The following is a 22307-nucleotide window of genomic DNA, read 5'->3' on the forward strand; positions in this document are numbered from 1 at the left end:
CTGAACAACCTTAAAGCATATGCTTTGTAAAAAAAATGTCCCATTTTTGAAGACATGTACATCTCAGTCATTCCCTGCCTTAGGGATTAATGCAAACACAGGGTTGTATTAGATCAATCTCTAGATTGTGAGACACTGCACCAGACTGCAAAACTGGTGCACGTTCAAGAAAATGGGGTAGTTTTTTTGTTTTGTTTGGCCACAAGGTGGTGCTATTACAATATAACACAATGCACTGTACACATAGAATAAAAACATACACAGTGACATCATTTCATTATAAATATGTAAAAACGAGAGCTTTAATGGCAACAGACATGGAAATGACAGAAGTGACTGTATAAAAACAACACAAAATACATGTATCTGTTACATATGACAATATCAACTGTACCATGTGAATGATCATACATGTTTTTTGAGATTATCAAATCATCTGTCAGTGCACTACACGTCAAAATGTGTTATTTCGAGACGTAACCTTCTGAAGATAGTAGAAAAGGATGATGATTTTCTAACCCTGCTTGACTACTCAAACACAAATAGAGGACACATGGTAAACATATTAAAGTCACAGCCTGTAAGTATGACAGTTCAAGCCACAATCTTGACAGAAATTGCACTTCAAAATACTGGTCGGGGTGAATAAATATTTCTAGTACCTTTCTATAATCATTTTGGTCATACAGTACATCGACACGTGAGTATATTTAGCTGTCCAAAAGGTTAACAAGGTAAAGATGGACAGAATAAAGTCATTATCATCTAAATTTCATTCCAGCTGCTCTCTGGCATAGTACAGAATTGCATAAGAGCACATCAATAAATTAACAATAACATCAAAAAGAAAGAAGGATAAAAAAAGATTAAAAAACATATACTGCATATTTAACATACATGTTTCTATATATTATTCATGTAATTACATAACAGCACATCGTCAGAAGCAGCACGGGAGTACTGTTTTGATTTCCTTTGTCTTCAGTCTCCAAACCAGAACAGGATACACACAGTACCAACAGCTCCTAGCTTGTAGAATGAAGTCTTTTGCACCTTCCCTTGAGCTCTCCTCCACCCCGCATCAGAGTTTAGTCTGGCAGGAGGGAGGAGAGTTCTGGCCTTGAGATGTCTCTGGAAAAACAGAGCCGTCCGGAGCGTGTGTGCGTGTCACTCCCTGGGCGTGTGTGTGCGAGCTGTCACCCTGCGCAGAACAACAGGGCTCGCTCTCCTCTCCAGGGCTGCCCGCTGCTCGCATGCCCAGACAAACCCGAGGCGTGCACTTCCTATCTCTGACCTCCCGTACCCCGTGGTCCTGGTGGCTGGTGGGCGAGCTCGGCCCGCCCTCTCTCAGGCTGTCCTGACGTTCCAGTGAAGGTAACCTACCCAGTAGGCTCTTCCTCAGGCCAGCAGTCCAGGCTCCGTGCTCCCCGCCAGGGCCATACGGAGCTGGGGCCGTCACTGGACTCCTCACCAGGCTGTAGAGTGGGCTGGCCCTGGGCTGGACCATGTGGATACCCCCGATAGGAATCATGAGGCTGGGTGTTCTAGCAAGCTGCTGGGAGTGTAGGGGCAGATGGCTGAGGACCCCCTGGACCCCTTGTGGCAGGCCCGGCCTGGGCAGGAGGTGGGGGGGACGAGACCCCTGGACCAACTGGGTCCTCTGCTTGGAGAAGAAAGAAGGGGCAGGAGGTTTCAACTTGATGGATGATGAGACCAACTCGCGGTTATGATTTTCAACTTTTAAAGGGATAAAATTGGTCTTTTTTATCACCAGCTGCCCAAGGAAAAACATGTTGTGTGTATTTTAAGCTGCAGCAATATTGGCTTGGTTTGAATAATATAAAAGTAGTTGACTTTCCTTCCTTTTTCAATAAAGGTGTAACTTTAAAATAACCTAGAATATATTAAGGTATCTATATTTGTTTGAATGTTTACTCTTCTGAAATTTGTTTACCCCTTGACAGGATTTGAAAAAAAAGGAGGATTATTTTAATCTCTCGACTAAACCAGCAGGTAATAGGAGTCACAGCAGAGTGCGGTGATCAGGTGTCCTTTGAATAACATTAATTATACAATATACACACAAAAAAACAGAACACCATAATAACAATAAAGATGTACTCATTTAGCAAACACATTTACGTACATAGGGACATTTAATAACCTGTGACCTTGATCTGCCGTCAAACCCTCTAACCACTCAGTTAAACCCTACCCCTCAACGGAGGTTGTTCTAAACCACCACAAACAAAGGGGATTGGGCCCATGCGACTTACCAGCCTTGTCATGGGTGTGAGGCAGCCAGCTCGGTCCATGGGGGCATCTGAAGGGGCCTCTCTGGGCGAGCTGGACCTGTGGAGAGCTGAGGAGCCTGCCAGGCAGGGGCCAGGGGAGCCTGGGGGGCTGCCACCAGGGGACTGAGCTCTGGTGGGGGACGGCTGTCTCCCCGGGGAGGGGGAGCCATGACAACTGGAGGGGCACAGGGACGAGGGAGGGGACCCGTGTCGGAGGGCAGGGGACAGCTGAACCCCGAGGGAGGGGCCGTGTTGAGCGGACAGGTCGCTTTTTTGGGAGAGGGTGCGAGCAGGGGACTGGCGTTGGCCTGGGGATGGAGTGCCTGGTGATGGGATGTGGGCCCCTGAGGAGGCTGTCCCTGGAGGGGGCTCAGCATGGTGATGTGAGAGCAGGGCTGTCTTCGCGCTGGTAGTAGGAGCAGGGTAGCCTCTCTCTGGCCCCTTGGGTTCAGAGGACCGGCTGGACTCAAGCTCCGCGGGCCGGTCTGGTAGGCTGGTCAGCTTGTGTGTGGAGGCGCTGTGGGGGTTGGGCCCGTACCAAGGTTCTTCATCATCCTCATTGTCATCATCATCCTCATCTTCTTCCTCGTCTGTTTCCTCCAGGTCTGAGTACTGATGGTCTTCCTGTGTCTCTGGCCAGCCCGGACAGTCTTCACTGATCCCTAAGATTTCAACATATTCATTTAGAGTACAGACGATATATATATATATATATATATTTATATATATATATATATATATATATATATATATATATATATTGGATTATTGGTCGGCCCATTCCCACGTACACACATACACTAAGTTTACCTTCATCCGCCTCTGTGTCGTCCAGGGAACAACCAGCAGTCGGCCACTCATGAGACTTCTTACCGTGGGCCTTGGACTTCATGTGTTTAGTGAGGTTTCCTGCAATTGGGGAAAAACAAACATAAAAACATCTGACTTCTAATGATGATGAATGAGATGGATCAGACTTGGGTCCCAGGGCAATTCAAAAAAGAACAGAACAGGTGAGTTCTCCGTCTGTACCTTTGGTTTTAAAGGCGAAGTTGCAGTGTTTGCAGACATACGGGCGAGCGTCGGTGTGCAGGCGGATGTGCTTGTGCAGCATGCTGGGTTTCCGGCAGCGGATGCCGCACTCCTCACACACATACCTCCCCCTGCCTCGTCCCCACACGTACACATACTCCTCATTCGACCGGTAGCTGTGAGGACACCAGGGGAGGTTGGGCTATCAGCACTGAGACAGTTTACAGACATTTTGTCCATTGATGCGGCTACTCTCACAATGACAACCACAATCGATATGACTGTAAGATGATCCGGTACAGTGTGGGTCCTGTACTGCAGCACCTGCGAGCTGCAGGCTTGTGTCTTTATTTATCCAGTTTACCGTGTGTGTCTGTTTGGCAAACGCCCTTATTACACAGTGAACTCACACTCTGGCAGCTGGGCTGGGGGTCCGCCCCTGGGTGTGGGCTGTGTACGGAGGGTCCCACAGCGAGTCCCCCACTTCAGCTTTAACAGAGCAGCTTTCATAACCCCCCACCTCCCCACCCACCCACCCACCCTCTCTCTCTCTCTCTCCCTGAACCCCCTATACCCCGCCATCTAACCCAAGCACACCGCCCAGCGCTCGCCCTCTCTTTCCACACACAGGGAATCTGCAATCTCGCCCAGGGGCCGGGGGTTTGCTGCTGGCAGCCAATAAAAACAGCCCAGAGAGGGAGGGAAACCCTGGTCCACACCAGCTGCTCCAAATAAACACCAGGGGGAAAAAAACGAAAGAAAATAGAAACACATTTCTAGAACAAACAATCGTTACGATTAGAATCGATGTTATTTTCTCAATCTTCTTAACTCCCACTGCTAAAAATGACTTCCTTGGCTGAATAAATCACAGATGGACCATAAAGGAATACTGTGGGGTATTCAGGACTGAGAAAAACATTGACGCTCTCCGGATACACGAGGGTTATCAAGCTTGAAAACATATCGACTGCCATAACAGCGACAGCCGCCACGCAGTGTTAAACGACGGCCATTCACAAATTGAGCACAGGCTTTATCTTGAGAGACAGCCCACACACCGAAGCCCTTCACTCACTCACTCACTCACTCACTCACTCACTCACTCACTCACTCCCCCCACAGAAGACCCATCGTGAAAGGTCCTTGTTTGACTACCTGGCTCCCCTCCGCTTGGTCTTATCATCCTCAACACACCCCGAACAGACGGCGTTGACGGTGGGAGCGGGCGAGAGGATGAGTCACTCGGAGGAGAAGGCTGTGATGAGTGTCAACGTGAGTCACGACGGGGACCGGCTCACAGACGCACTCGAGCCACAAAACAACACACAGATGGCCTCTCGCAGCACTCTCCGGTATGACAGGGGTACGGTATTTCTGATAACTAATCGGACCGCGTTTCATACTGTGTGTGATTCAATCGCAGCTATCGAGCTGGCGGTCCGAGGGATGAATCAGACCGTCTCTCTTATGTTTCCCGCCCATATTTCACTGAGTCAAAGTTATATTTACATCTAAAACACTTTATATGTGATATAAAAATATAAACACTACCCTCATTCACAAAGAGGTTAAGTAATACACTTCAGTATGGCTCTATGGCCTACCTGTGATTTATTCAGCAAAGGAAGTCCTTTTTTCCAGTAAACAAACTTGAAAAAACGCTGCATTCATCCTATCAGTCACCATCTACAAACCAATGGGCTGTATTGCTACTGGACATGAATGGTGGTGATCGTTTACGGACATGGGTGTAAATGGCCCTCTGCAGGGGTACATGGTGAAGGGAGCTAGGTAGTTTCCTGGCTTGGACCGAACTAACAGACGGGCTCTGTTGGAGCAGACGGCCAAGCCTTCTTCCCTCCTGCAGGAGGAAAGACAACACTTTCCAGCATCCAGCTCTCCGCTCGCTGACAGAAACCAACCGCCTGCACTGTAGGGAGCTTGGACCATGGCATACGCATATAGCCACACACTGGGTTGTATTCTGGGGGTTCTAATCTATTTGTGAATGCAGGAATTGGGAAGGTTAAACATGATGTGGTATGACCTGCATTGCACTGTGTTTGCAGTGTTATCATTTCAGCTGGGTTAGGCTGGAAATGTGATGAAGTCTTACTCACCCTCCTTCACACACCCAGATCCGTGAAGATTCACCATCTTGGTTGGATGACCGGGGCTCCCCTTTGTCCTTTTCCTTCAAAATGTTCCCCCGGTCTTCTGCTGACCGTTGATCATCCTTGGTCTGAGCCTGGCTGTGATCACACGCTGTGACAGTGTCGTGGACCTACATCCGAGAAAGACATGGGCAAATTCACCAACTCTGCTCCAGCGTGCCAGGAGACAGAGATGGGGGGGGGGGGGATTCTCATTCAACTTTGTTTCATTATGTATTTCTATGTAGACATTCAGTTGTTACTGGTTTGCAGTTTGAATTGGACAAAAACACAGCATCGTTAAGAGAGGAGCACATTTTTGATGCCATATGATACACACGAGCAATGTACTTCCACTGGGGGGGGACGGGTAAGAGAGATAATACCAAACATGCTACTTTAAAGTAATTACCTCAGAAGAGCACGGCTTTGGGGTGTCAGAAGGCTGTGGAGTCTCGATGGTGCTGGAGGACATTGCAGACATGGTGTAGATGGAGGGGCTGGAGCTTTGCTTGCACTGCAGCAGGGACATGGCCATCTTACTGGACAGGCCCGGGGGGTTGGGGTCGAACTCGCTGGTGGACCACGAGGAATACACCGAAGGCTGCTGTTCAGCCAGGGTGGAGGGGTTGGGCTTGATGTAGTTCAGGTAGCACCAGCTGAATGAGGTGCTAGACTGAAGACTTGGGAATGAAGGTCCACTCTGGCTTGCTGGAGAAGGATGACTCTCCTTTTCTTCTCTGGATGTTTCTGTTTCATCACCAAACCTTTCCTCCTCCTTTTCCTTTTCATGCTCCTTGACTCTTTTCTGCTGCTGTTGGGATTCTGGGCTGAGCTCTATACTGCTAGAAGGGGAGAGCATCCTCTTGTTTCCCCCTGAACCTGACATTCTGAAGCCCTCCATCTGGCTGTCTAAAGACATGGCCACGGGGAGTTTATATTCACTGGTTCCAATGTTCAGTGCAGAGCATATAGGCTCCTGGGACCTGGGGCACATGGTCTGGGACATGGTGGTGTATATGCAACGGGCTGGGGAGAGGGTGTCCCCATGGAGACGGACTGTTACTGCCTGTGACACGGGGGGCCTCAGCATCTCTGAGCTGGGGGTGATGTTAGGTTGACATGATGCCATTTGCGAGGGGGGCATTAGCTCAGGTTCTACATGAACCTGTGAGGGGATTTTCAGTTGTAGTCCTGTAGACATGGGGAGGTAATGAGCCCTGGCTGCCCCTGTTGGGAATTGGGTAGATTGGGGACGGAAGGGGTGAATGGAGATGCTAGAACACTGTCCTGATTGGATGAGTTTCGCCAATGGGAGGGGTTCATGGGCTGGGTTCTGAGTGGGTAGGACATCTAAACTTCTGGTTGACTGTACACTTTGACTGAGGGGTGTTGAATTGTATGACATGGCATCAGTTGACAGGGAAGAAGCAGGGGAGCGACCTGGGGAGGCTCTGGACAAGGAGCTGGAAGAGGTCGGGTCAGGGCTGGGATCGGAGTGGGAAGGGTTCATCTTCGGGGCACCACATTTGGAGGGCTGCTCCTCCTCCTCTGGGTCTCTGACTACCGTGTGTCTCATCAGGAGACACTTGCGCCTCTCCCTCCAGCCGGCCGCGGAGCGCTCTGGTGACAGGCAGCTGTAGTCAAACGATTTGCTGCGTGTTTCGGCCATGAGGACGCTATACGGCGGGTCGTGGGGAGCCTGTTCTGACGCTGAGCGTCTCATCTCCCGGTGCGGGTGGAGTCCAGGGACCGGCAGCGTGTGAGGGGCCCTCGATCTCCTCAACGGTGTTGTCGTCCCTGTTGCCTCCACGTCCAGCCTGTTGGACTCTTCAAAGGAAGCAGAGCGACTCGACGCGTACGAGGCGCTGCTGTCCTGACTCGGGCTGCGGGGGAGGGATGTGGAGTCGAAGCTGGACTCCCCCGATGACTGGGCTGCCTCCGCAAGGCGGAGGCGCTTCTTCTTAGGCGGCAGCTTTTCGATTGGGAGCTGGGCCAGGGTGGGGCTCCTCTGTGGCCACTGAAACTCGTCTGTCCGCTCCGTCTGTTTGGGTATGGACGCCGGCACTGGTAATGACACGGACACGCTGCCTGTGTTCGAGTCCTCTGTGACAAGTATCTCTGGGACTTGGACGTTGTGTTGGCGGACCAGCTTCCGGGGTGCTGGTTTGGATGGCATCTGCTGGGATTGTTTCTGAGGCTCCTCGACGGGTGGAAAGCGGGCCTGCACCTCCTCGAGGGCTTTGCTATCCGCACAAAGCGTCTCCTGCCTCTCGAATGAACTGGTGTGTTGGATTACAGAGAAGCCTTTCCCCGAACTCCTCCCACTTTTTTCCACCTGTGGCCATGCGCTCCGACCGGGCATCTCGTAGCACTTGCTGCTCTCGTCTCTGCCGGGCACAGACGAGGGGAAGACGGGTAGGGACGACGCAAGGACGGGGGAGGAGGGATCGTCCAACTCGAAGCTCTCTTCTTTCCTTCTCTTGCGGATCGTTAAGGCGCCAGGCCTCGTGAGATGGTGTGTCAGATTGAGACGGCCCGACTGACATATTGCTATTTCGCCTTCTAGGGTTCGTTGTGCCAAGCAGAGGCTCTGTCTGTGTGTCTTGTAACCCTCCCAGTCCTTGCATCCGGTGCCGCAGGACTCACACTCGTATGGCTGTAGCTGACATTGCTTGTGGTCAGGCACTGCGGACATGTGATGATGGTAGTGGGGTTGAGAAACCGGAAGTTCCTCTTTTGGTAATTCAGCACCAATGGGTAGTTCGATAGCAGGCTGTCGTTTTAGGATGCCGTAGCGGCGAGACAACTGTGTTTCTGAAGCTTTCTGTTCATCAAATGACTGGCTAAGGCGAAAGCTACGTGGGCCGGTTCTTGAGGCATCAGTTGAGCTAGCAGCAGACGGCATGGATTGACTTCTCAGAAGTGGGGCGGTGGATGTTTGGCCAGCCAAAGAGTTCACGTTTAAAGACTGGTGATGAAACTTATTACATGGAACACCCATAGTGATGGAGCCACTGCTTTGGAAGCCGGGCTCTGCAGCTTTAGGGCTGTTCAGACTGGGTTCCTTAAGAGATGATGCTTTCGGAGATTCTGAGCTACTTCTCCTGGAGAGAGAGAACCTCCTAGGCTTCACGCTGTCGATCTTACTCGTGTCCACCACGGCCTCGTTGATGGTGATGAGCTTTGTGATGTGGTCTATGACCTGCTTCTTGGGCACTGTGAACGGGATATTGTTCTCCTCTTGACCTGGTGGCTGCTGGTTGTGATGACGAGACATCCTCTGAAGGTGCCCCAGGCGCCCGTACTTCCCCTGGATGATTTCTGCATAGCTTTTGGCACTTGTGTTGGGAGGGCTATCTTGGGATTGCTCAGTGCTCTCGGAGCGAGAGAAATAGCCCGATTCTGTGCTGCCCCTACTCGCTAGAATCAGCGAGGAGCTCTTTTCATCGGACGAGTCGAGAGGTCCACGTTTTCCGCGGCTCAGACGCATGGCCAACCGTTTTTTGACGGCAAAGGAGTCATCCATGCCTCTAGGAGGCTCTTTAGACCTCTCTGAGTCAATGTTTTTGGTCGTACACACACTCCCTTGTCTGTCCATACTTGCAGCAGACGAAAGCTGTCTGGACTCATCCTCCGACTCTGTAGCCGGCTCTTCTAAGGCCCTCGGCTCAGCAGTGGCTAGCCCAGCCTTCACCCTGTGGGTGTGAGATTTTCGGTGCTTGTAAAGGTTACTCTTGGTCTTGAAGGAGAAGCCACAGGGACCGCAGGGGTAGGGCCTCTCTCCTGTGTGGGAGCGGATGTGTTTTTGGAGGACACTGGGCTTAGCACAGGCACGTCCGCAGTAGGAGCACACATATTTCCCTGGCCTTTGAGGCTTACGCTCCCGTTTCTGCTTAAGGATGTCTTCCTTGCTGTCCTCCGTGGGCCGGGTCTGTGTGGACCGGCTAGGAGTCGACGGTGAGGGACCCGGAGGTCCCGATGATACTCGGCCTGCTCTCTGTGAAGCCGGCTCCGGACGTTTACTCTCCACTCCTGTATCCGAGTCGACGCTCTGCCTCTGGTGCCTGAGACGTTTGCGCTCTGGAGGCTGCCTTTTAGGCTGCTTGTGCTGCTGGGACGTGTCATGGGGCTGCTGTTTGGGCTGAGGTGATTGTGTCGGATTTTTCGGGGAGGGAGATCTGGGCTGAGGAGAACCGGGCTGAGGGGGTTTGTGACCTCCGGACTGCTCCCCAGTCGTCAAGTGGCTATGCAAGGCCTCCATAAAATGGAAAGGCAGCCTCAGGTCGACACCTGGGATGTGTCTGCCTGAGCCAGGCCACTGAGGTCAAGCCAATTCATTCAATGGATAATAGACTGAATGTAGTCTAATTCAGCCTTTATGAGGTCTGCGTCGACTGGCTGTCTAGACTCATAATTATCTTCAATATTATTGGGCTTTATTGCTTGACAATGGGATGATGCCATCAGAAAGGAAACGGCAGCGCCAGCAGAGGCAGCTGTGATTGGTTACACTGTGCTGAGAAAAACCTTGTCCATTCGGGCCTGAGGCCTCTCATGTCGTTGGCACACAGGGTCTACCTGCCCAGTTCTGGTGTCCTCGAGTACGGAGAGAACTTATCTGTCTTCTGATATCACCTCAGTCCACCTCAGAACATCTGGAAGACATACACAGACTCAACAGATTAGATGCCTGACAGACACACTGAAGAAGGTTCAAATCCATCTCTCTCTCTCTCCCTTTTTTACCCTCCACATCTGCAAAATCAGTTATTCCATTCATTCCACCATTCTTCTGAAGTTTCTTGTGGCTTGCCATAAATCTACTTCAGAAGTTCCAAAATGTTCTTAACTGAAAGGTGTTAGCTAAGTAGCAAAGTTGTTAGTTAGGTATATTTATGCATCTCTATCAAATCTTTCACTTGGAAGTATGAAGAACACTGACAAAAAACAGGCCAATTCGAGGATTTTTAATCATTTGGGAGCTTAGTTACAAACCACTTCCTTGGAATCACACTGTGCAGACAAGTGAGACTGATTTCTTATCTTGATTGCCCAACGTCCTGAGCTTTTGTAGCAGCCAGATTCTTCATACGCTTTACTCACTCTTTCTCGCTCTCCCAGTTGCTGAAGCTAGTGAAAAAAGGCCAAATGCCAACTCTGTAATCCTCACATGCCACAGCAGAGAAGAAACAACCCTGTCTTCAACGTTATCAGTAGCACTATCAGTAGTGCTTCTTTCTCATTCAGTCGGTCTTTGTCCCTGTCCTCTGATCTCCCACATAATCAAGACCTCACATCATAATCAAGATCAACATCGGGCTGAGATGGCAGGCACAGTGTTCCTGTCATTGGTGAACATCTTTTCACTTGAGCTGCTCATTGATTATAGTCATGCCTATAGAGAGTTTGACCTTTTGATTTGAACACTGTAACACGCCGCCTAATCTTCACGTTCATATTTATCTTGTTCTCACATTCCCGACACCACAAAACCTGCCTCACTTGTCACTCGGTCAGCTAATTTTCATCCCAACACGTGGCATGTTGTAGTCCCAACAGTGAAAACATAGTGTTCTCGGTGCTGTGAAATGTATTATCAAAACTGAAAGAGCATCACCATACAGATGTGCACAAAGATGTGACTTGTGTTGTCTATGAACAGTGCATGGATTTATTCTGAATGTTTCATGCATTAACTGAAACTGCTGAAGATTGGCTGGGACACACCAAATAAGAGCCATGTTTATCACCATGGAGAAAAGCTGACCGTTTCCAGTTTGGATAGCCAAGATGACCCAAAGTCCAGTGCATGCACTGGGTGAAAATTCCACTATTCTTCAAGCCAAACCGACTGTAACAACAAAACATGCCATCCTACTCACTGACCAGCTGGTTCCTACGCCCACACTCTCATAGAGAAGGGCAAAACCATGGGAGAAGCTGCTGGTCAATATCCAGTATAACAGGTTGACATATCTAAACTGAGGGTGTGTAGTTACAATGACTTGCTGACAGTCACAAAGTTGGAACGCTTGAATGCATTTAAAGAACAAGTCGCCAATTAGAACAAGTATAAGTAGGTCAGACTGGAACAGTGCTGCGGATTAACGAAGGGCTTCAAGAAGCGATCCAGGCATCTCACAGAAAATAACACCTGCTTCTTTCTCGGCCTGGCAATATCTGTGAGACGTTCCAAGAAACGGTGGCACGTTCTGAAGCCAAGTGATGATTGGTATGAGAGGAGGCTACATGCAGCGCTATCACACTCCCAACACACACCCCATAATGTATTCACACGATAAAACAAAAACAACCATTTTTAATCACTGAATATCACCTCTCCCTCAAAGTGTAAATGAGATTTTCTGGCAGCTTGTTCCTCATGACATGTACAACAGTGTACATTACATGATGTCTATGGGTAAGCCGTCACTTAGAGACGGACACACAGGTGGTGCAGGGAAAGACTCATTTCACAGAGCCAACTGATAATAACAGGGCCAATTGATAATAACAGGGCCAACTGATAACAATATTATAGACAGACAGAACTGATTGAGGGAACAATTTACATGTTATTGTGGCAGCTTAACTCAAATGAGCTAACAGAGTCAATAAGTATCTTCATGTAATGGACAACTGACAGCCAACCACACACCCCCATAGCTAGAAAGCCAGTTTAAAGTGGGTTATGCAATTTCACATAATTGTAAGACTTTTATGCATTTCAGTGTGAAAAAAATATTGTTTAAATGCCTATTTTTTAAATCAAGTCCATTTCCTGCTCTCACACTAATGGGCACCCAGCGGTGGTTCCTATGGTAACGGCCCTAAACCACGCAGCAGCAGATGGAAGGAGAGCTGGAGGGCTAAATTTATCTCCCAGCATCCTCGCTGACTACAGAGAGAGAGAAGCAACCAAGGTGCCACCCTTCCACAAAATACAAACCCAAATCTTTTTAACAAAAAGAAAACGGTAAGTGTCCAAAAATCTATGCCAGAGAATACTGAATTAATTCCAAACCACTATGTATCCCTTTAGTAGTATGATAGCTTACCAGACTACTGTGGCCAACACAAACATAAATGGACTCATTTTGATTATTCAGTTACTAATTCTGACATTACAGAGATTTTTGAACGGCTACCTAAGTGTCCTTCATGGCAAACACAAAATATCCCTAACTGAGCCCTCTACCAGTGTCATGTGACCTTGCGAAAAATTACAAATCCAACTCTGTGGACTTCTGCCGGTGTTATCAAAGCTGGAACCAGCCTGGCATCAGAAGGAAAACACATCCCCATCAACAGGCTCTAAAACTCTGCCCCCAGACACCAAGCAGGACCCACAGGGCTGTCCACACAACACACAGCCTTTCCTACGGCGATTGTGTGTGTGCCCGCGCGTGCGTGAGTGCGTGAGAGTCTGTGTATGTGTGTGTGTGTGTGCGCACACCTCGGGGAGCCCATAGAAGAGCGGAATGCGGAGCGCGGGAGCTCCGTCACACAGCACAGGGAGCCCATTCAGTCCCAGGCTGAGCAGTACGCTGCTACACCCTGCAGAACCACAGCCCTCGCAATCATGCTGTCTCTCCCCCCTCTCCCTCGCACACAGGCACACGCGCTGAAAACACCTCCACACGCAGCACTGGGCAGCAAACATTGTATACCATTCATTACACACCACATTGTGTGTGCTGTAGCTGAGACACTCCACATATAAGATATTTACATTGGATGAAATCCAATTATGATAGAAAAACATGTATTAATACTTAAAAACAGGTATTAATAACAAAATAAATACCAACACAGCCCTCTTCCGATCAATCACACTGCTGTCCGACTGTCATCAAAATGATTCATTGAGAATAATATGGTATAAAAAATATCAATGGATTTACCCGGTAGCAGGTGTTTATTCGTCCAGGTCTGAATGGCAGAGAGAGGAAGAGCAACAAGAGGCAGCAAGACAGAGAGAGTGAGACAACGAAAGAATGAATGAATGCCCGTACGATGACGGAGAGGAGAGGGGTAATCGAGGCTACACTGTACGTGCTCTGCGCTGACAAACAGGTAGCAGAGTATATCATGCCTATGAATGGGGAGGAGGAGACTGTCTGTATTCCAACCCTCCCTCTCTTTCCCTCCCTACCTCTCTCTCCCTCACTTTCTCTTTGTCTGCCTGTCTCTCTCTCTCTCTCTGTCTCTCTCTCTCTCTCTTAGCCAGGACTCACGGATAGTAAAAATGAAGTGGAACCTCCTTATTTGGAAGGCAACGTCAGGCTATGTTGCTCTTGGCTGAGGTTTCAGGCAGCACAGCTGGCAGAGAGCTGAGAGGGGGAAAGGTAGAGGGCCAGGGTGTGTGCGGTGACTTTCACATTTGATAGGGGAGGTCACTTTGTATTTTTAACGCACAGTTTCTCCATTCAGTTCTCACTTCCCGGGAAGGCGGGAAAAAGAGTGCAGTTTTTGCTACAGAGTTCTGAGAAACCCCTGAAAACCCCTGAGAAAGCTGAAAACACAAGGACCCAGGTGGAAAAAAGGCACAGGGGTCCAGTTTTAGCAAGTGGTTCTGGAGAATGTCCACACGCCACGGCCCCCTTTCCCTCCACGTACGCCTGAGAGGGATCCAGCTGAAACAAGTCCAGGCAATTCTGACATCACTGACTTCTTTCATGCCATGTTTTTCTTTTCCCTGTCCTTCTTTCCTTCACTTCAACTTTTCAAGAGACTGAAAGTGTGCCGACGTATGTGGTAATGAGGGAATACCAGGCAGCTAGTGGGTGAAGAGGCTGGCCGGACCGCCTTTACTCCAGGCTGCCTGGGTCAGAGAGGACAAACAGGTAGTGGAACAGACCCAGACCAGACCTAGACCGCCACCAGACCCATCCCCAGATACTGACCTATACCCAGACCCAGACCCAGACCCAAAGCCACTGGAGTGATAGACCTTCTAGTGTGTGTTCCTTTCCAGTCTGGGTCTGGCTTATTTCATCTGAGACTGGGGCTCAATGGCCAGGCAGGCCTCAACCGGACCACATAGCAATTCTCTATCTAGCAATCTCTCTGTCAATTAATATCTGGGTTCTATTAGTGACCACGATAGAGAGGGAAAAATCCACCAGTGGGAGCTTACTGCATTTTCACTTAACCAAGAACTTGAGAACCTTCTAGATGAGGCCATGCAGAGCAGCCGGCAGTTTATTCAGGAAATAGGGAAAAGCATGAAAAACTAAGCTTTGTGAGCACTTATCTTATATATTTACATCTTACATGTCTGTGGGTTTTTCGTTCATCAAGCCTTATGTAAAAACAGTACTTCAATCAGACATACAGACTTACAGACTTACATTAAAAAGTGCATATGCATCCTACATGTTCCCACTCATTTCCATTGTACATCTTATCTAATAATTGACCGCAATCAGCGTCCCCTCAATGCTCTACAGCAGGAAACGATCAGAGAGTACTTGTTGACCTTTAGAACGGCAGAATACGCTCAACAAATGCATGTTGAATGCCATCCCGAAGACTTTGAATGGGCAACTAGATGTACAGCACCAGTAGGTCACAGAGTGAGTCCGCAGGGTTTGCTTTAAAAGCACAAGCATTCCTTGGTGTGTGTCTGAAGCTGCCAGTTTCCCGAACCACCCTTATTATGGCTTTGCCAACAATAATACACACCCGCAATATCCCCTCTGAGGCAGGTAGAGGACCTGGGCCGGTGCGTTAGCAGTGTCCTCCAGGTTGCTCCAGTGAGGCTCACTGCCAGGCTGACTCCATCCTGCCACGCCACAGGGGGAAACGGGGCTGCGGGCCACCTGACAAGAGGAGAGAGAAAACCAACGTCCTCAGCCTTCCAGCGGTCCAGGGGGAATACACATGACCTTTAAACGCCACTAAGACGACTGCATCGGTCACTGACATGCAAGGACTTCTTTAATACGAACGTGAACGTTAGTAGGTAGGATACTACTATGTTGTTTGGTTTTTACAGAAAAAAGGGTATGCTATAGACTGGAGCAGTGTGTACTTTTCTGAGGACAGAAGAGACGCGGGCCTTAAAGGAGAAACTGGTGGCAAAAAAAGTTTTAAAAAGGTTGCCGCAAAAGAGTAAGCCTACAAAGCCTAATACAGCTTCGCTATCGCCCCACCACCCCTGCCCCCACCCAGACACAGACCAACAAACCAACGAGACAGAGACAGTCTTTTCACCTCTTTAGGACCCTGCTCTAAGACCTGGCCATGGAGTTCTAAAAGCTACCTGATCAAACCAGACGCTGTTGACAGACAGCGTACAGTCGGTCTGTGTGGTGGCAGGTTGGGTGGGTGACCCATGTTCTTTTCACGACTTGTAATTAGGTGTTCCAACAACATTCTAATGACATGTATGCATGAACTGTGTTTGCACGAGAAAACCGTACGCGGCTTGCCGGGAATCTTTATTTTGGAGACAGGAACCGATTGCTGCGCTCACCTGTTTAGCCTCCCTCTCTTTTTCTCTCTGTCTCTCAGTCTCTTTCTCATGTTTTAGTCCATATTTAAGACACCATTGATATAAACAGCTGCGGGCTTCTTGGCCAACAGCAAAACCCCACATAGTCAAAAGAATCCTTTGTAGACATGGGTGATGCACTCATCTCAAAATAACTAAAAGACAGTCTATAAAGAGGCGGCGGGGGGGGATGACAAAAGCCATTTGAATGATAGTTATGGAAAACATGCCATATAAAGAAAGAGGAAATGCTCAATTTAGAGTGTTGCTGACCACCGTGGCAAACTTAGGCTGCTGCAGAGAGGTGGGTGTGTGTGGTTTGGTCTGTGTATTTGTGTGTTAGAGAGGGGTGGGTGAGGTGTCAGGGTGGGGTATAAACACTGATTGAAACTCTAGCATTACGTACCGCAATACCATCTGGAGAGCTTGGTGTCTCTTGGATGCCAACATTACAAATGACAGTGTTGTTCTCTTCTAATGGGCAAGAAGCCTGATTGCAAGTAAGTAAACAGCAGTCTATAAACTGGCACAGAACTGTTTGAGACAACCAAACATATGAAAACAATAAAGGCCTGGACCATGACATGCGAAGCTGCCCAAAGATGTGATGCAACAAAACATTCATACAAATCAATAGTACACTAGCGAAGAGATACATTTTCTGAGAGCTAGGTTAACCAGCATGTAAAAAAAAAAATCTTAAAAAATCTTTATAGAGAAAACCTACTCCATTATGATGGGTTTGGTCATTTTGACTCTGGTCTGACTTTTTCAGTGCAGCTCAAATACCAGCCCTTTGAGAAACAGTGTTTTTTCCATTGTCCCTTTGGTTAGGCTGGACTGTAATAGCAAACCAATCTGCTACAATATCAGGTGATGTAATGTGGAGAGGGAGCAGCCATATGTTCTCTTATTTCACCAAACACTGAATCAACAGACAGGCTGAGGCAGTCGGCCAACTCACTACCCCCCTGCCCAGGAATCTATAGCAATCACTGATATGGAGAGATGGCGGGGTGAGAGAGAGAGAGAGAGAGAGAGAGAGAGAGAGAGAGAGAGAGAGAGAGAGAGTGATAATGCACACAGTGAGATGCGGAGGACAATATTTTGACATGTACTGCAATGAGGACATTCATCACGGTGTGTCAGAGCTGTCTCCGGAGGGTGCAGATGACAGGTCTCCATTATTCAGGTACACGGCTCCCCACTAACCTGGAACTTAACAAAATCACTTTGTTTACTAAACAACTCTATTTGAAAAAGCTATCATCAAGGTCTCACTGAGGAAATGATCAAAAGAGATAAAAAAGGAAAAATTAAGCTTCTGGCCTGGACATCCTTGAAGCCCTGGTGTAGTCATCTCCCTGCGAGATATACCTCGATCCTAGCTCTTGACCTTGCCCTTGATCCTAGCCCTTGACATGACCTTGATACAGAATGACAATGTCAACAAGTGGCAATAGTAAAGATGATGTGTAATGATAAGAAAAGTCCCCTCAGCTCACCATCATTTCCCCTCCCTTCGTAAGGGAGAGAGGAGAGAAAAAGAGAGGGGAGAGAAAGAGAGAGAAAAAGTGGGAGACAGACAGAGAGAGAGAGAGAGAGAGAGAGAGAGAGAGAGAGAGAGAGAGAGAGAGAGAAAGAGAGAGAGAGAGAGAGAGAGAGAGAGAGAGAGAGAGAGAGAGAGAGAGAGAGAGAGAGAGAGTGCATGCGCACGTGTCCATGTCCATGTAGGTGACTTATGAATTAGCCCTACAGCTGACCAGCCTTCTGCCCGACAGGCTGCTCTCTCCACAGGACAGGGGGAGAGTTGAGAGAGAGTGTCTCTCCACCTGACTGACACAGCAAGCTGGGTCCATACGCCTGGCCCCAGGGTCGCAGCAGCATCCAGACCCTCACAGGCCTGGGCAGCACTTCAGACCAAGGGCCAAATGCCTCAAACTGTACACATGCAGCCTTGCATTCCCATACTCTGACCTTTTCTCCAACAGAAAACCATGCAAAAACACTGTGGTCTTTTACGAGTGACACACACGCACTGTAGAGCAGGGCGCGCGCACGTGACGCACATTAACAGCAGGTGTGCTCATTCACGTCCAGCACACTTGTGCTAACACACACGTCTGTAGCTACACAAGTGTGCGTGGGTGTGCGCGTGCATGCACAGAGGCAAGTGTACCCTTTCATTAACGAGGATGAGAGAAAGATTCAATTTCCGCTCCCGCCGTCCTAAGCCGGTTGCCAGCAGGGAGAAAATCTGTTCACTTAGGGGCAGTTTTGACATTTCAGCTGTCGCCACACCGACTGGGGAAAGTCCTTGTTGATGGATGGCCAACTTGAATCTCAGGTTCTCAACCTCACTGCGAGGGCTTTCTACTGCTGGCTGAGGACGGATGTATGCTCATTACTTTTGTCTAGGACTGTATGTAGGCTACATCCCTGAACAAAAAGAGATAAGCCACACTAGACATTCAAAACAAATGTGTGACCGCCAGGAAGAGGCTGTGAGTGACCTTTGGAGATGTGGGAGTTTGGAGTGTTGGCCAGCGATTATGAGATGTAATGTGAAAAGAGTGTCACTGAACTAAGAGGTATAAGGGCTGGACGTAGTGTACTCTAACATTATCGATCAATGGTGGGATCCCATTTCCTGTAGATTGTTATCGCCGTAAGTAGGACACTGTGAGGCCATAATTGGTGATCTGTTCACTGTCTCATTAGAGGATGGCCAGTATGAAGATGAATATGGCTGCATGAGTGGTGCATGGTTTCAGAATGAACCTAGCTTTTTAGCTTCAAACTGACTGTTGAAAGCATGCGAGCATTGTTAGATAACTATGGTATTAAAGGGATTTGAATTCATATTGCTTTAAACACCTGCGTATCTTTAGCAGAGCTAAATTCTGACTGTGGTTTAATGACGGGGTTCATGCTAAAGCAAGTCAGCAATGTGGCCATTAAGACTGTCTCGCCAGAGAAGCAGTGCCCTCTCATTCACCTGCTCCCAAGGACACTGTAATGACTGACACCTGAGGGATGAAGTGCATGACAGTGACTCGGTAAGCTAGAGGAGCATGAATGTCAATGTTGTCCTCACCGGGCCGGCCGCCCTTGGCCTGACAGAGGGACCTTTGACAAGCAGAGAGAGAGAGGGAGGGAGGGAGCATGCCGTTTCATAGTGCTAGGGCAACAACATGCCACACAATTTCAGGGTGCACTTTAGGACTCCATGAGCTTCTTCAATGTTTACCATACCCCCAACTGTATGCGTCTTGGGCAGGTAGACAGATCACTCTTGAGGCTGCTCTCGTTTTGGGTTGTGCTCGTTTACAGCCTTCCAGAAACCACACACCATTCTGGCTCGGAAGGCAAACACGTTGAAAGCTGTTTGGGCTCTGGGCCTATCTGTGTCACAATCACGGCACTATGCTCCATCTTTGTGTGCCACCGTAAACAAAACTACACAGTGGGACATTCTATCCCAATAAGATTCAGGATTATTTCAGATTGATGAAATGTAAGATTGTCTTTACTGCAAATCAACACTCAAAAAGAGTGCCACAGAGACTGAAATGCAATGTTTATTGTCAGGAATCCTCTCTCAAGCTTCAGATAGCATTTTCCTTTTGGATTTCTACATGGTTGTCCAGGTATCCATCTATCCACAATTTTTTACATTTCTATGGCATGAATAGAATCTGGGACGAATGTCTGCCACTGGGTTGTTGGAGTCTATGTGAGTTCAGCAATCCCCATACAATATTGTTCAGGAACAGAACACAGGGAGCTACCTAGCCCTCGTCATCAATTACTCAGGCGGACATTGATGTAACTGTATAACATCAACCTTGACCAATGGAACACACCGGCCTGTTATATAGCCTCTCTGTCACATGACTAAGAGGAAGAAGGACGACGCTCAGAGAAAATAAATAATGACACTACTGCTGGCTTTTCCATGCAGCCACAGGGGAGATTCCCTGTGAAGGCACAGTCTGTCAGAAGAATTTAAAAAATCCTACCCCTCCACACAGTGAAGGAGTTAGACAGCATGCTCTCTCTTAGCATGCCAGACTGACATACAATATTGCAACACAGGATTAGGTTCCATGGGACTCAATATGTCAGAATTGATTGGTTCACGACACCAGACTTCTGGCCTTCAGGTCAGATTCAAGTGCCAGTTTTGGTGAGCAACACAGTAACCCAGTCAAAATGTTTCCATATTGACTCACCCAAACTAAAATACAAAGATTAAATAAATGAATTGCACCTTGTTTTCTATAATCTATGTTTGGGTGTACTACAATCTAGTTTGTTTTTTATGTATTTGTCTCTTCTTGAAATCACAACAAGTTCTAGGTCTATTCTTGAAATCACAACAATCAAAATGTTGATATGGCATAGGTCTGTACAATCCTCAAAATCAGGTAGGCCGTCCTTGGCATGTAGCTCTAAGGAGCAACAAATACATTTCAGGGTTTTATACATAGCAGCTAAGTTGTGTCCTGAAATGCCCTCGCGTAAACTGCTCTGTTCCTTGTAATTTGATACTGTAGACTTAACGTCATGTTAAATATCGAAATTATATGAAGCTGAAATAATCGAATAGTTTTTCTGGACATTGATCTGTGAGATGCTAAGACTACTACACGTCCCATTACATTGGCTCTATTTTGATAATAAGGAGGCCGTAAAGCATGCGTTGTAAAGCAGTGCGCACATGATGCCTATCGGCGTGCGTTCATGGACGTGAACTGCGGAATAACTCGTAGGTTCCAAGAAATGTACAGAATACATTTAATTTTCCCTAGTGTTTTTTTTCTTTTGTTATAAAACGCGTGTTTCGGAGAATGGGATGGGTAGCCTAATGGCTGAATTTCTCTCAGAAATAAATGCACTCGTGCCTTATTCACTTCGGTAAGCATTTGAAGGATCTATCATACCGCAGTGACACCTATTAAACCCAAACAATGCGCAACACGAGTCCGGCATTTGAGATTATGTAATATGTTATTCATATTTGTTTGATTCTACTGTTGAAAATGTCGTGAGCAAGGGTATGTACTCTCATCTGCGTTGACAATGACACGTAGAAATCAGATGACAAGAACAAATCCACGCAACCCACGCGGCTAGATTCACAGTAGCTACTACTATATTATTTCTTTTATTCTCAATGAAATGCAATGGACCTCCATTTTATTGAAATAAGGAATTCCCGTTCCTTGTTGGACTGAACTAGATCCCGATTTGCAGTTGGTCGTCTGCTTATCTGAGAGGGACATTTTCTTTACATGCTTGGGCTGGATACATTAATACAATTACAAAATGTTCTAATTGAAACCATAATGCAATAGGTAGGCAATCATTATTGTGCCAATGTTTTTTGGTGATCGACAATGGAACAAATTCATTCATCTCACAATCTTTCTGTATGTTACACTATTGACTGACAAAACACATGGCCGGTCGAGAATCGACTACTTCAGTTTTCATTTTACAAGATGCCTGTGATTACGGTGGGGCGAAACTGAACAACGGCTTGCTTCAACATCCTCAAATTCCACGTTAACAACTGGGTAACAGTTAAATGCCAATACTAAGGTAGACCTCTCGAATACTACACCTACCCCATAACTATCGATATGTATTTTCCATCTTATAATAAGCTACAATCATAATTCACAGAATCGCTGATTGAAGAGCTTTAGGCACGCGACATGGGGCGCATGAGGAAATATACATTTCACTCTCCACTGTGAAAATAGTTCGGCTACTGTACCGTGATACTGAACATTTTTTGAAACAATAACACATTGTGTTGGACATTTACCTGCAGAGCTGCTGAACTTCACTTCTCTGCGGTACCGAGTCTTCTCCGGAAACCACCTACCCGTGTATTAGCCAGGGGGATATGCTAAAATATGGTAATTGCACCCGTTGCTAAAATTTCAATTTACTACATGGGAACATATAGCTCCAGCCAAGTGAGTTATTCGTCCGCGGAGCCGTCTTTATGTTGGGAATCACCACGTACAGCCTACTAAGGTGCTGTGCAAGGCAGAGCGGATTGGGCTTCTTGTTCTTCTAGAACCTTGTAAAGTTGATGCTGCAATTTCACACAGCGCCAGTGTCCCACGCACACAGCTGGTCCGCGCGACAAACATGCTGCCTCTATCCACGCAGAACCAGCGCTGCCCTCACGCACGAGACCCTCGAGAAACCCCGCCCACTTCTACTGTACTGTAATTGCGGATGCGTCGAGGAAGACAGGCTGTACCTTTTGTCCGCCGGTGGAGACCAAAGTTACTACAGAATGTT

The 22307-nt window shown here is 47.8% G+C and overlaps 1 protein-coding gene across 3 annotated transcripts; it reads right to left on the minus strand.

Annotated features, from left to right (window-relative positions):
- Positions 1 to 291: 291 nt before the first annotated feature.
- On the minus strand, positions 292 to 22273 carry hivep3a (HIVEP zinc finger 3a). 3 transcript variants are annotated; one of them, XM_084696054.1, is made up of 8 exons: positions 21820 to 22273; positions 15173 to 15309; positions 5895 to 10140; positions 5450 to 5613; positions 3327 to 3502; positions 3105 to 3203; positions 2277 to 2956; positions 292 to 1660 (listed from the first exon to the last, which is right to left on the minus strand). In XM_084696054.1, exons 3-8 carry the CDS (start codon positions 9744 to 9746, stop codon positions 1082 to 1084), a joined length of 5550 nt encoding a protein of 1849 aa, XP_084552180.1. In that variant the 5' UTR covers positions 9747 to 10140; positions 15173 to 15309; positions 21820 to 22273; the 3' UTR covers positions 292 to 1081. The 3 variants fall into 3 exon arrangements, with proteins under 3 accessions (XP_084552180.1, XP_084552178.1, XP_084552179.1); XM_084696052.1 differs by having other exon boundaries at positions 292 to 1663; XM_084696053.1 differs by lacking the exon at positions 15173 to 15309 and having other exon boundaries at positions 292 to 1663.
- Between the last annotated feature and the right edge of the window lie 34 nt (positions 22274 to 22307).

Source organism: Hypomesus nipponensis, chromosome 4 (genome assembly GCF_054491055.1).
Source record: "Hypomesus nipponensis isolate SF chromosome 4, ASM5449105v1, whole genome shotgun sequence".
NCBI classification, from domain to species: domain Eukaryota; kingdom Metazoa; phylum Chordata; class Actinopteri; order Osmeriformes; family Osmeridae; genus Hypomesus; species Hypomesus nipponensis.

What these genes read in the sequence shown, in the direction of transcription:
- hivep3a (XM_084696053.1), bottom strand. Translation starts at nt 9,746, where the DNA reads ATGGAGGCCTTGCATAGCCACTTGACGACTGGGGAGCAGTCCGGAGGT. An exon ending in CAAAGCCGTGCTCTTCTGAG is followed by an intron (nt 5,614 to 5,894) that starts GTAATTACTTTA and finishes TCTCGGATGTAG; the next exon opens with GTCCACGACACTGTCACAGC. An exon ending in CTTCGCCTTTAAAACCAAAG is followed by an intron (nt 3,204 to 3,326) that starts GTACAGACGGAG and finishes CCCCAATTGCAG; the next exon opens with GAAACCTCACTAAACACATG.